Source organism: Idiotropiscis lumnitzeri, chromosome 7, assembly GCF_059441095.1.
Source record: "Idiotropiscis lumnitzeri isolate Australia: NSW breed Sydney's pygmy pipehorse chromosome 7, RoL_Ilum_1.0, whole genome shotgun sequence".
Taxonomy (NCBI): domain Eukaryota; kingdom Metazoa; phylum Chordata; class Actinopteri; order Syngnathiformes; family Syngnathidae; genus Idiotropiscis; species Idiotropiscis lumnitzeri.
Window position 1 is genome coordinate 18727416 of NC_142397.1, and position 13830 is coordinate 18741245.

General features: G+C 41.1%; 1 protein-coding gene across 2 annotated transcripts in view; it reads right to left on the bottom strand.

The window, feature by feature from the left end:
• Positions 1-9154, bottom strand: part of LOC148333847 (unconventional myosin-Ic-like) — a 61316-nt gene extending 52162 nt beyond the window's left edge. The window contains exons 1-3 of one of the 2 annotated variants that reach the window (XM_088300242.1): positions 9006-9154; positions 5558-5663; positions 5206-5417 (exon numbers count right to left, since the gene is read on the bottom strand). In XM_088300242.1, coding sequence (XP_088156368.1) covers positions 5206-5295 — 90 coding nt within the window. In that variant the 5' untranslated portion in view covers positions 5296-5417; positions 5558-5663; positions 9006-9154. Of the gene's footprint in view, positions 1-5205; positions 5418-5557; positions 5674-9005 lie in introns of those variants that run through there. The other variant, XM_088300243.1, reaches the window with a different exon arrangement.
• Positions 9155-13830: the final 4676 nt, after the last annotated feature.

Below are 13830 nucleotides of genomic sequence, written 5' to 3' on the forward strand. Positions count from 1 at the left end.
TTGAAAGTGAACCGCAACAAATACTTTCAAATGGCCATTAAGACACACTTTTAGGAGGTATATATACATATATTTGTAGTGTCATGCTCAACAGTTGAATTTGTATTATTTTTCCACTTCATTTTATTTTGAACAAAGTCTAAAACTCGGGGACCTGTCACTTTTATTTTGCATTTTTCTTCATTTCTTTCCAATTATTACCAAATCAGAGAGTCAATTGGTTCATTTTGAACTTAAATTCTGTATTTTAGAAAGACTGTTCTGCCTTTAATCAGAAATACACAAAAAGGTGCTTGAAAATTATATCTGGTTTAATAGTAATTTTAAAAAGTACTAGTGGCATCGGTTACTTGGCATCTGTATTGTTGAGTACTAAGCAAGTTAAGAACTTGTGCTGGTATCTTTTTTTTTTTTTAAATCAATCTTCCATTATCTAACATATCAAACATCACTGCAAAAATCTTAGGAGGTGTTATTTGTCATGAGACATAATTGTAACCCCTTGATCGCAAACAGCCTATTGAAATATAAATAGAATAGAAATCTGTACTATTTGTACATTGGGTGTTTGATCCATGACAAGGTCATGAATGGTACCAATGAAATGGTTTATATAAATCATCACATTGAAAACAAAATGTCAAAACGTCAAAATGTTTTCTCAGCCATCTTGTGTTTTTCATACACCCATTATTTTTGCAGAGGTTAACAGGGCATTCCAACTTGGGTACACATTTGGGTTATCTCACATAACTGCAGTAAAACACTCTGGAGACATTTATACAATAGCCTCCTTGGTGGCCTATACAATTACCTTTTTTTAACATTACAGTAATACTTTGCATATGACTACACCATGTACAAGGAAATTGCAATGTAAAGTAATACCCATCTTGGTCACTAAGCCGCTCTATCATGTTACGCTACCAAAATAGCATCCCTGAAAAGTGGTAAGGTCACAACTTCTCTGTCATAGGTGGAAAGCATGAATCACGATATTGTGATAATACAAAGAATAACAATTCCAAACGACCGCTTGCCTATTTTTCAATCACGTGACTGCGAGATCCACTTCAGTCCAGCATTTCAGATATGTGCCTAGAACGTAACCAGTGTCCTACTCTGTGAAGGTGACCTCAATCGGTCAGATGACAATCAATCAATACCAGTTTTGAACTGTAATACACTATCATTGCCAGAGGGGGGAGTAATTGATTCAGCATGAAATAACTGGAGCTCTTTCACACGCACACACTCACACACACCTTACACACACGCTCAGATATACAGTGTATGACCCAGAAGGAATGTAGAGAGAGGGGGGGACAAAAATGAGGGAATGTGATGAAATTTCTTTGTTGTTTCCTCCCATCTGAGCTCCAGTGCACTCCACCCCCCCCCCAATTGTCTCAAAACAGCTGACACGAATACGCTTTTAACTACACTTTCCTACACTGTACATTCTAAATTAATCCTCCCACGGGGGTTGGGGTAATTTTAAAAACTCTCACTCCCCTCATTCCTTAGATACTGTAAATAGATGTTTGACATTAACTGCCTTTTCTCTGTGCTGTCCTCCCAAGTGTGCCAAACGGTATGGGAGTTTTCAGTTTTGTATCTGTCATGTCACCCCTACATTGAATTTGTAGGATAAAATTATTTAGAAGATATGCAAAGGGTCTGGAAACTTTTTCGGTCAAACTGACAACATAACGTTCTCATTCTTTACCATCAGAAGCTTTATGCTTTCCTGTGTATAGATTAATGTTAAAGGGGAAGTCAACCCAAGACATTCCTTAACATGAATATGTTCTATGCAGCCTCACTAGTCAAAACATGGCATTCTGATTAATATTGTTTTGGGTGGAATATGAGTTAAGCAGTAAAATCTACCCCCTCTTTTGTACATCTCAGAGGGTGGCCATTTTCCCATTTGCTATCAACTGAAAATGACATCACCGTTGCTCAGTGCTCAGGTAATGACCATCCATGGTTTAACTTCAGAGAACAGGTGAGCCGTGATTAGTCGTTACCTGAGCCTGAGCAACAGTGATGTCATTTTCAGTGACAAAATGGCCACCCCCTGAGATGGCAAAAAACGCAATATTAATCAGAATGCTATGTCTAGACTAGTGAGGGCACATGGAAAATATTATTGCGAAGAATTTTTGGGGGGGTTCACTTCCCCTTTAATATGTTTGGAAGTCATGTGCTGTGTTGTGACCTTTGGCTTCTCCTGTCTGGGGTCACCACATTGACTCTCTTTGCATGATGAGCTTAGCACCATTTTAAAGCCGAATGCCCTTCCTGACACATCCTACCCAATTTTTAATGGAGCATGGCAGCAACAGTGGCTGACTATTGGGGCACCGATCATGAATCAAAACCACGCAATTGGTGTGAAAGGCGACAACATGTACCCCTTCGCTAACGGTGCAGCTCACACGCGTCATAATCTGTTTCAAATAAGCACCACGGCGTCACACAGGTAGGCCAGAGTCGATTCAAACCAACGTCTGGATGGTGAGTTTGGTGTGCAAACATATTAAGTGGTCTCGCTGCTGAGATATCTCCATCCAACAACCAATCGATCAAAGGTGGCGAGCCTTATAGGCCCCTTGCCATGAACGTCCAATTTTTTTCCACAGGTTTTTGTTTGCATGCAATGGCGTTTAAAAGGCAAAGGCCTGCAAAAACTAGTGGTTGTGATTATGGCGTCGTGTAGTCGATTTGTCACTCATTATTCAAGTGCTTGCCCGTTGTGTGGTTGCTACCAGGGTTATAATTGTTTCCGATTACAGCGTGCTTTGCTGAACCACCAACTTCATATTCCAATTTGGGCAGACCAGGAAAGAAGCCGTTAGAAACTGTTTGAAAAAGGGAAAGCCCCAACAAACACCCGTTATGGATCATATCCCCAAAAAATATGGAATAGGCAGGAAAAGCTGGATTGTTCAGTGTAGTTAATTTTTATTTTATTTTCACGTTTGTTTTTTAAGATAAGTTCATTTTAGTTTTGGGTCAAGTTTTTTTTTAATTAGTTTTATTTTGTTATTTTTTTTTTTATTTTGTTTTAGTTCATTTTTGTTATTAGTTTTAGTATTAGTTTGTTCAGGGTTTTTTTTTGGTTTTTTTTTTACTATATGGCGTATTGTCTCCAAAGGCGGATCTGAGGTTGCACAGCGTCACCATGGAGGTGAATTTAACAAAAGAAAATTAAGTACAACTGAGAACCAACTGGAGACCCAAAGACAAAATAGAGGAAGAACATTTTTCCTCCTGGGCAGAATTGTGGCCGGCCACTGCTCACTCTGAGGCGACCAAGGCAGCACGAGGGCCCGATGAATATCAATGAGACGAGACGTGGTGGCCACAAGAAGCGCACATTTCGGCAGCAACCGATCCAAGGAAAGTTTTTTTCCATGTTAAGTTGAAGAAAACACCAACCCAACAAGAGTAAAGCTCATTTAAATATTTGTAACTATTAATGAGAAAATCAGCTTGTTCAAAAATCACAGGAATTTCTGACCGACAAAAATAGCTTGAAAAAGAGCATCCTCCACATTTCCAACCGAAATTATCTTGCAAACCTGATTAAAAAGATGATTAAAAAGAAATGTGTACGGGACCTTTAAAGGGTATCACCACTGTTTTCATAAGCTTGCCTTTTACTGTGTGACAAACTTGATCAACAGACACTGTTGTCCAAGGCAAGGATGAATAAATGTCATATTTAAAAAGTAAACTAAGAGGAACACATGATGTTGTCGACCCATAATCCATTGCTATGCCAAGAAATATCAGTGATCTACAGGGTTCGGAGAGAATCACAGCAACATTCTTTCTGAAGATGTGCATCCATATGACTTTTTTTATTTCCCTTGCAAACGATGACGCCATTGGTTGTGCAGCGGTTGATTTATCTGACTTTCATGCAACTGGCACACACACAAATTCTTGTCATTTCCAAATCATTTGGTGACGATGAACCAGGATGTACCTTGCCACTCACTTCATGTGAGAGAGGCTCCTGCTCACCCACAACCCGAACAAATATAGAAAACAGATTAAGAAATGGATCCTTTTTATTTCACACTATCAGTTACAGTTGGACTTGTCATAAAAAGCACTCTCAGCGGTTACTGAATGACAATATGTGTTTTTTTTCCTTCTATAATGTGTGAAATCTGCAATGAATATGCAAGACAATCACAGTTATTTGTAGCAGTGGAAAAAATGAAAATAAATAAATGAAAGGTTTGACTGAACATTATAGTTAGGATGATAACGTTGGGACTCTTGACACCATCATGCTGATTTATTTTAATGGCAATGCTCATTATTAGCGTACAATGCAACAGGTTTATCACCATATTCGTATTCTGCTTTGCGTGCACATTTTTTTAGCATCAACAAAGAAATATTAAGGAAAAAGGTTTATGAAAAATAATACATACACACTATTTTGGCAGCTTCTATTATACATTCCATTGATTTCAGTTACATTTTATGCAAACTTGCAGGAAAAGGTTTCGACTGTTGGTAAACCTCCGATAACGACTTCCGATGAAGAACAGATTGTAAAGAACACAGTTGCTTTGATACTTTACTCACTTGAAATATTTACACATTTATCGGGATTTTGACCTGGATGCAACGACGTGATTGTGTTCAGTGAAATTACACTTAACTTTTCACTCATCTCGGGAAAAATTCAACATTAATTTTCAGAGGTTGTTGGAGGTTAAATCAAAGTAACGACCAGGAGCTCTAGCATTGAAGTTGTTGCAGTTAGTGAACACTTAGCAATAGCACACTGTAAGTATCTGTCAGGTAGTGATGGGTAAATAAAGCTTCAATTCTGCTTCATGAACCAGTTGTAGTATTTTTGGACTCCTGTAGATGGCACTCTCTGTTCAACATTGGGCTGAAAGCACACTGACTTGCCATTTTTTTTAAATATTTTATTTAAACCACGAGAGCCATCTAGAGGACTCGAAAATACAACAACTGATTCATGAAGCAAATTTGAAGCTTCATTTTCCCATCACGACTGGCAGGACTAACGCTGCAAGGATTTTCCCGAGAAACTCGATGTAACCTTTGGCAGCCACTTAGATGCGCAAGAGTGAGTGGAATGAAGGATGGGAGGAAAACTCTGACACAAGAGCTGGCTTCAGATCTGACTGCGGCGTGTGAACTGACCTTGCAGTTGTGGCAGTAGTTTTCCCCATTTTTCCCAGGAGAGAGAATTATTTCCCCTGTTGGGACAAGCTGGATCCTGAGTTCCATCATTGTCGTCTTTGCTTCTGTGTTGCCGATGAGTCCTCGACAAGCAAAATAATAATTCCAAGATTCAGGTCTGCGAATCTTCTACTCAAGTAGAGACGCGATCAAACAACCATCGCAGGAGAGGGCTGGAAAAAAATGAAAAAACAGTGATGTGTCAACATTCCTCATACAAGAAGAAAAACATTTTAATCAAGACATAAACTTAGAGAGAATGCGAAATGATACCTGCAAAGATTTGAGTGTTAAAACAGAGATTTAGAGTTACCGTGTGCAGAGTGGAGCGTCGCTCTGAGGCCAGCTTCCCTTCGCATGCACACAGAGGATGTGAGCACTCGGGCTGAGGGAGCAGAAGGGAGGATGTGGAGCTTGGCCTGCCTCAAGATGAATGTCACATGCAGAGGATGTGAGTCTTACTGGCGTTTGGGTGTGTATGGGAAGAGATGTTCTTGCATTGATGAAATACGTTGGAGACGTTGCAGGAATCGGGCTTTAAATGTGGCAGGAAAAAATATGAGGCCAGAATAGCGGAGAAGGGAATTCATCCTATTTCCTCTTGGCTCCTTTCAGGTAATTAATGGGACTGCTCTCACTCACACATGCACACACATGCACGAACACGCACACACGCACACATGAACATGGTCTTTGGACGGGGTTTCCTCCTGAACTAGCATCCTGCCCTAGACATTCCCAATACCCGCCCAGTAGACTGAGTATGTGTTCCTTGACATATGCGTGTGTGTGCGCGTGTGTATGTCAAATCATGCTCTCATAGCAGTGTGCTTCCTGAGCCGGACAATAAGTCTTTCCAGGGCCTTGACACCAAAACACACACTGACATGCACACACCAGTGATATGAGAGTAGCGTCATGGGTGGAGGTTGGTCGGTTGCTGCAGCCATACGTTTACAGAGAAAGTAAACAGATTGACGCTTTTCAATAAACATCACCAAAGTTGAACTTCCTGAATCGTCTGCCTTCCAGCAATTTGCACAGTAGGGATTACGTCCACCCACAATGCACCATAATGAACGCGTGACGCAGAGTTTCATCCGGTCAAGATCACTGACTATGTTAATTAGCATATGTCATCAATTCTGTGTCGCGACTCAATTCGTGGCCCTGATCGAAGGGTTACTCTGCCACATTAAACACACCTGATCACGTTGTGTGCCTCGTCACTATTGGAGTGCACAAGTTACATTACTTCAGTATTATGTTATGGGAAATAGAATAGAATAGAATAGAATAGAAATAGAAATCCCTTTATTGTCATTGTACTCAAGTGTGCAACGAGATTAGAGGGCTCCCCTCTCCAGTGCAATACAACAATAATACAGACAAATATATAAATTAGATACATAAATAAGACTGAATAGGGCATATAGAAACACATCACAATGCTGTTTTGCAAGGTTAGGGTGGTCTCGTGTGTGTGTGAGAGTTCAGTATGGAGATGGCTCTCGGAAAGAAACTGTTTCTCAGTCTATTGGTCCTTGATTTGATGCATCTGTAGCGCCTGCCAGAGGGCAACAGGTCGAACAGGTGTGAGTTTGGGTGGGTATTGTCATTGACGATGTTGAGAGCCCTTCTGAGGCACCGGGCGGTGTAGATGTCCGACAGTGAGGGGAGAGGGCAGCCAATAATCCTTTGCGCTGTTTTGACCGTCCTCTGGAGCCTCACTCTGTCCGCCTCAGTGCAGCCGCTGTACCAGGTGGAGACACAGTACGTCAACAGGCTCTCGATGGACGAGTGGTAGAAGGCCAGCAGCAGCTTCCTGTCCAGGTTGAATTTCCTGAGGACTCTCAGGAAGTGCAGACGTTGGCGGACCTTCTTTACCACTGCTGTGGTGTTGTGACTCCAAGAAAGGTCATCGGAGATCTGTACTCCCAGGAACTTGAACGTGTGGACCCTCTCCACACACACGCCTTCGATGCAGAGGGGGGGCGGCAGCGTCTTGTTCCTCCTGAAGTCGACGACAATCTCCTTTGTTTTAGCAGAGTTAAGGTGCAGTCTGTTGTCCTTGCACCAAGTTGTCAGTCTCTTTACCTCCTCTCTGTAGGCTGTCTCGTCACCTTCCGAGATCAGACCGACCACTGTCGTGTCGTCAGCAAACTTGACGATGGTGTTGTTGCCGTGGGCCGGGCTGCAGTCGTAGGTGTAGAGGGCGTACAGGAGAGGGCTCAGCACGCATCCTTGGGGGGAACCGGTGCTCAGCATGAGGGTGGAGGACGTGTAGGGGCCGAGCAACACAGTCTGGGGTCTGTTGGTCAGAAGGTCCTTAATCCAGATGCGTGTGAGGGCAGGGAGGCCGAGAGTGTCCAGTTTGGCGACGAGGATGTCTGGGATGATCGTGTTGAATGCCGAGCTGTAGCCCACAAAGAGCATCCTTGCATAGCTCCGCTGTTGTTCCAGGTGGCCCAGCACAACATGCAGAGCAGTGATGTTAATGATGTTACCTACGATATTTATAACCCTCCCAAACGTGATACCACATATAAAGCCTTACACATACATTTATATACACACCCACCCCGCACCACCCAAATGTCCTTCCCAATAATTAAAAAAAGGTATTATTTTACTTATTATCTCCAAGACGGCTTCTCATCTGACAATTCAGCAGTTGAGTAAGATTACAGCAGCTTAGTCGATTTTTTTTAATCTTCGCATAGCTTCTTGTCTTTATTTCCATTTTGCCACGTAATATGAAGAATTTACTGCATATATACCGGTACCCCCCCAAAAATAACTAAACACATACAGTATAACAAGTAAACACCAATACATGCATGTCAACATTTTCTTCCCTATGAATAAACACATCTAATTTACTCTTAATTTCCAGGTGGCCGTTCAAGATTTGCATGACCCCTTTTGCAGCTTGTCTTCAGCGTCTACCTCACAGGAAGGAGGCAAGCAAGGTCATATTGCTCGCTTTGTCAGTTCTGCTGTCTAAAACGGTGCAAATGCACACGACTACCCTTGTCCACTTCAACCTGTGAAAGTATGAAAGAGTACTGGACAATAGTTTGGATTTATTGACATCAAACGTGAGCTCAAATATCACCTCCACAAAATCAAAAATACAGTGCCAATCTCTTCTCCACTTACAGAGGCTGAGGCGGAAAAGAGCAAGTACGTGCACACGAACCCCGACATGATTCCCAACCTTCGAAATACTTGTTACACAACAGATTCAACTTTGAAAATGTAAAATGAAGAATGAATTGCAAGCGGCAGGCTGTGAGAGGAACGTGATCTACAAACCTGGAAGTGGACGATTATGATGCAACTCCGTTAAAGTTTTAATGTTTATCCTGAAATTGGCTCATCTTAACTTGAATCCGTAGTGCATTTTAGCTAAAGGTACAATCCTGGTGGAGTAAGGCACTTTTAAACCTGTGATGTTGTTGTGCAAAATGAAAGAACCTACTCGTACCCAAAACGTTTGTGGACATCTCTACTCATGCCAACATACACCTGTAAAAATATCACAACACAGCCCCAATATTTTGCATTTGGAAGCGTTTTCCTCTTATAGTGAGCGCCTTTCATGATAGTGTCTGACAACTTGAAGAGGGAGTTACGTGGCATGGGTCTGGAAGAAAGTCTCTCTTTGTGGAAGTTTGTATGGAGAAAAAGTGAAAGTGACTCTTTTCTATCCCTGCTTTGCTCATCATAAGACTCAGATACAAAGTAGTCCAACATACCTGCTCTTTTCAACCGAGTCTTTGTCTCGTTTCCATTACACGTCTATTTCCAGATGTGGGAATACGTTATGCAATTGTAAATTGCACGATGCTGCATGCTGCATGCTGCTGGCGACGGGAAATAACACTAACACACATCCTTCGACCCCTGACTCTGACTGGAGGCATTCCTGACAGCCTGGCATCAACAGGAAACCTGTGGCCTTGACGCACACTCACACACACGCACATACACACACGAACACGCGTGCACACACGCCCACGCACGCACACGCACACGTTGCCTTGAAGCAGACGTGTGTCACTGTCCAGGTCTATTTTTAAATAGAACAGCTAGTCTGAGGTGATTGACTTCCAAGAAAAACATACTCACTGCGATTTTCCACAAAATGACTAAACTAAAAGTACATGTTGTATGCGTGCCCTAAAAAAAAATCGTCAGTGAACAGATAAATTATAATCATGTCAGATTGTGTAAATCAGGGGCTCACCAAACTTTTTAAACAAAGAAATACTTGCGTAGTACTGATTAATGTGAACAGTGACAAGTTTGATCCGTGTTTCTTAAAGGGGAAGTGAAGCCAAAGCCTTTCTTTACTCTATGTTTTATGCAGGCTCTATTAGTCGAAACATGGCATTCTGATTGATATTGTATTCGCAAAATATGAATAAAGCAGTAAAAGTTTTTAGCCATCTTGGGGGGCTTTACTGATTAACACTCATATTCCCCAAAAGCAATATTAATCACAATACCATGTTTAGACTAGTGAATGCAAACATATGATGGCAGACAATTTCTGTGGGTTGACTTCCCCTTTAAATCATCATTATCAAATTTGTCGCAATTCAAGTGTGAAAAGAATAGGAAAAAAAAATGATGCAGCTCACTGGCAAGGGGAGTTTTTTTTTTTTTAATAGAACTACACAAAAAATAACATGTCACTGGTGAGCTTCATTTCGAACATGCCCGTGGGCTGCTGAAGTGCTCCTTGAGGGTTACCTGGCAGGCACGCTGTTGCTGACACATGGTCTCAATAAAACATGTAAATGGGATTTTTTTTGGGGGGAGGGGGTTACACTATTTTTAAATTCTAGGTTAAAAATACTATTCACGCTTATGTTATCTTATTCTTATCATTGGTAAATCTACATTAGGGGCAGAATGGTGCCCCCCATGATTTTTTTTTTTACAGAGCGATTTGATTTTGAGCATAATGGAGCCGACTCTTCTTATGCTTTTGGTTTAGTAGTGGTGTACGTCTTGACCTTTCAGTGTTTAGTATGTGCTTTTTTTGTACAAACTGAAACTTCACTGCCTGCTGCCACCGAGTCTTGTCACAGGTGTTTTGCAGTCACTTGATTATTTTTGACAGCTTGCCACCTCAGGAATCAGGCGGCAGCCGCTAATAGTTTCTCATTCTGCCACGTCCAAGTAGATCACCACTGTTTCTTTAACTTTGACCTTGCAAACTATGCCTCCAACTGTATCTCTGGCAACATTCAGAGATTTTTGCATCGTTTTATATCCTTTTCTTTGTTTGTGCAAGGCAATGATTTCTTCTCTGAACTTTTTGGACAATTCTTTTGATTTAGCCATATTTGTAACATTCACTAAAACATCACTCCTGACAAACTCATAACCGCTCTAGGTGTTTATGTGTTCTGTCTCAAGCACACTTGACCTCATGACACCCTCTGGCAGGCGCTACAAGTGCATCAAATCAAAGACTAATAGACTGAAGAACAGTTTCTTTCCGAGAGCCATCTCCATGCTGAACTCTCACAAACACACACGACCACCCTTACCTTGCAGAACAGCGACGTAATGTGTTTTTATTTATCCAATTCCGTATTATTTTCCATCTCATTATTTATTCTTTTATTTATCTAATTTATATATTTGATTAAATTATTGTTGTATTGCACTGGAGAGGGGAGCTCTCTAATCTCGTTGCACACTGTACAATGACAATAAAGGGATTTTTGACTTCTGATTCTGATTCTGATGAAGGACTTGATTGGTTGCATCAGGTGTGCTTGAGACAGGGGATTGAAAATTTTGGAGACTGCAGTAATGATTAAAATTAGGATTTTGTGTTGGATAACGGCTGTGCAGTGGGTGACTGGATATCACGATGGCCTCACAGTGCAGAGGTCGTGGGTTCGATTCCTCCTCCAGCCTTCTTGTGTGGAGTTTGCATGTTCACCCGTACCTGCGTGGGTTTCCTCCCACATTCCAAAAACATGCATGTCAGGTTGATCGGACACTCTAAATTACCCCTAGGTACGAGTGTGAGCGCCGATGGTTGTTCGTCTCTGTGTGTCCTGCGATTGGCTGGCAACCAGTTCAGGGTGTCCCCCGCCTACTGCCCGAAGATAGCTGGGATAGGCTCCAGCACCCCCGCGACCCTTGTGAGGAGAAGCGGTACAGATACTGGATGGATGGATGTTGGATAACGATACAAACTAATATTAGCGTTGAAATATTTAAACAGTTTTTGTTGAATTAGTTTATTGCAAAAAATTGAGAAATTGTATTTTTACAATAATTCTAACATGCAAAGCGGGTTGAATCATTTTGATTGCAAATGTATCTCTTTTCCTTCCAAATTTAAAATGCAGCATAATTTTTCCCTCCAGAATTGTGAATTTGTTCCCTCCAGAATTATTTTTTCCCTCCAGAATAATCTCAGCATCACGTTTTTTTTCCTCATTGGCCTTTGGAGACATTAAAGTGTCTTGGCCAGGTAAACCTGGGACTCGACCTTCTTGACAGCAGAAAAATATTGTTCTTTTGTGAGTGCTTGCTTTGTGTTTTTATTACCTGCATCCAGAACCAAAGTACCTGTTGGCCTGTAATGTTGGTCTCTTCAACCGGTCCAATACTGCGACTTTTTTCAATGCATGTGGGCCACTGTCCTTCAGCACAAAATGGAAAGCAATACATTTGATGGGTGAGCACGTTTGTTTGTGCTGTTGCAAACCAGAATTGTCTTTCAGTACTGTTTATCCTGTATTCTATCTTTACTGTTAACTCATAATGTTATTTCCTAAAGATAGGGCTTGCTCGCCTTCTCTTAAATGGACCCAATGAAGTGCATACTGTGAATTTTACATATGAAATTGATAATATGGTTAAGTATTGTTGTAAATCACAATATACGTACTGCGTTTTTATGACTTGGTGGTAGCCAGCTGCCTCACTTGCTTAAAACCAGGAAATGGCCGAAGTGCAGGGGGTTCTTTGCTGCTTATCTTAAAGAAACGCCAACAACTGTCAGCCAATCAGAAGACAATGACAACACAAGCTTCCACGGCCTGTGTTCAAAAGCCAGCTTGGAAGAGGTTCTGAGGAACAATCCATTGTAATTGTCCATCCTGGGAAAAAAAACGGTACAATGGAAAAGGGCCATTTGCTTCTGAAAGCACGACAATGATCCAAAACATACCAGCAATTCAATTTCTGAATAGCCTAGAAAGAAAAACGTGATGGTTTTGGAGTGGCATAGTCTGATTGAAGTCCTGCGACATGACCTTAAAAAGGTAGTTCATGCACCAAAATTGTGCAGTGTTGCTGAATTAAAACAATTCTGAGAGGAAGACCAGAACAAAATTTCTCCAGCGATGTGGAAGGCTCATTTCCAGTTATAGAAAAACACTTGATTTCAGTTTTTGCTGCTGAAGGGGGCCCAACCAGTTCTTAGGTTCAGGGAAAAGTACTTTTTTCTCCCATAAAAAAATAAAACCACTATTTAAAAACTGCATTTTGTGTACACGTGGGTTCTTAATCTGTTTTTCACAGCACTGTATCGTTATTATTATTATTCAAGACACGGATGTTTGTTACCATGGCCTGATGGTATGATAATTTGGAAGGCAGAAAAAATTGTTGATCCAAAGCATTCTGTTCTGTACGTTTGCGGTAGCGTCCTTGTAATCAGATGCCACCTGCACACTCAGCTCTCTGGGCAGAGCTGGGCGGAGAAAATTTCGCAAATATCACCTGAAAATAACCTTGGCTATTTATATTGACTGTATCTGTAGCAGAGGAAGTTCATAATATTTCATTGACATTTTGTTTCCTCAGTCAGACACTTGACAACATTTGTAAGGCATGCTGCAAGAAATTTCCACAGGAAGTCAATAGAGGCCTGAGGACGCCGATGAGATCACTTAAAGCAACAATACACCCTGTGGAGGGAATGCAAAGTTGTGGTGCTGATGTTATGGCCTCATAAAGCACACCAACTACCAACTACAGTCCAGTCAAGATTAGGTGAGCCTTGCTGCCCTCTTCAGGTCTCATGTTACTGTTTTATATTGATCTTAAAGAATTAAATACTTATTTTATATATAATAGACAAGAAGTTGGTTTGGTTTCTATTGTCTAAGTCATCCATCAGATACAGTCATAATACATGGAAATAAAAGCTCAAATGTTTGTCAACTCAGATATTTTATTACAAAATATAACATATTTTTCATTAAAAAAAAAAAAAACTGTCTGCCAAAACCACCACAGCTATCACCAACGGAAGCGCTACATCAGGGGTGTCAAATCATTTTTTCTCCTGGGCTGTGTCAGTTTTGGTTTCCCTCTGTGGGCCATTTAGTTTTTAAAATCAGAATCCAAGAAAATGCTGTTTATTCAACTACAGTTCAATCCATTTTAAAAAAGTGTGATTGGAAAAACAATGCTTGCGATATTTTAACATAATTTAAGTAAGTTTGCAATTTTGGTCTTTTAGCAAGAAACATGAAGTTGCGCATTATTTGCCCTCGCGGGCCACATGAAATGATGTGGCGGGCTGGATCTGGCCCCTGG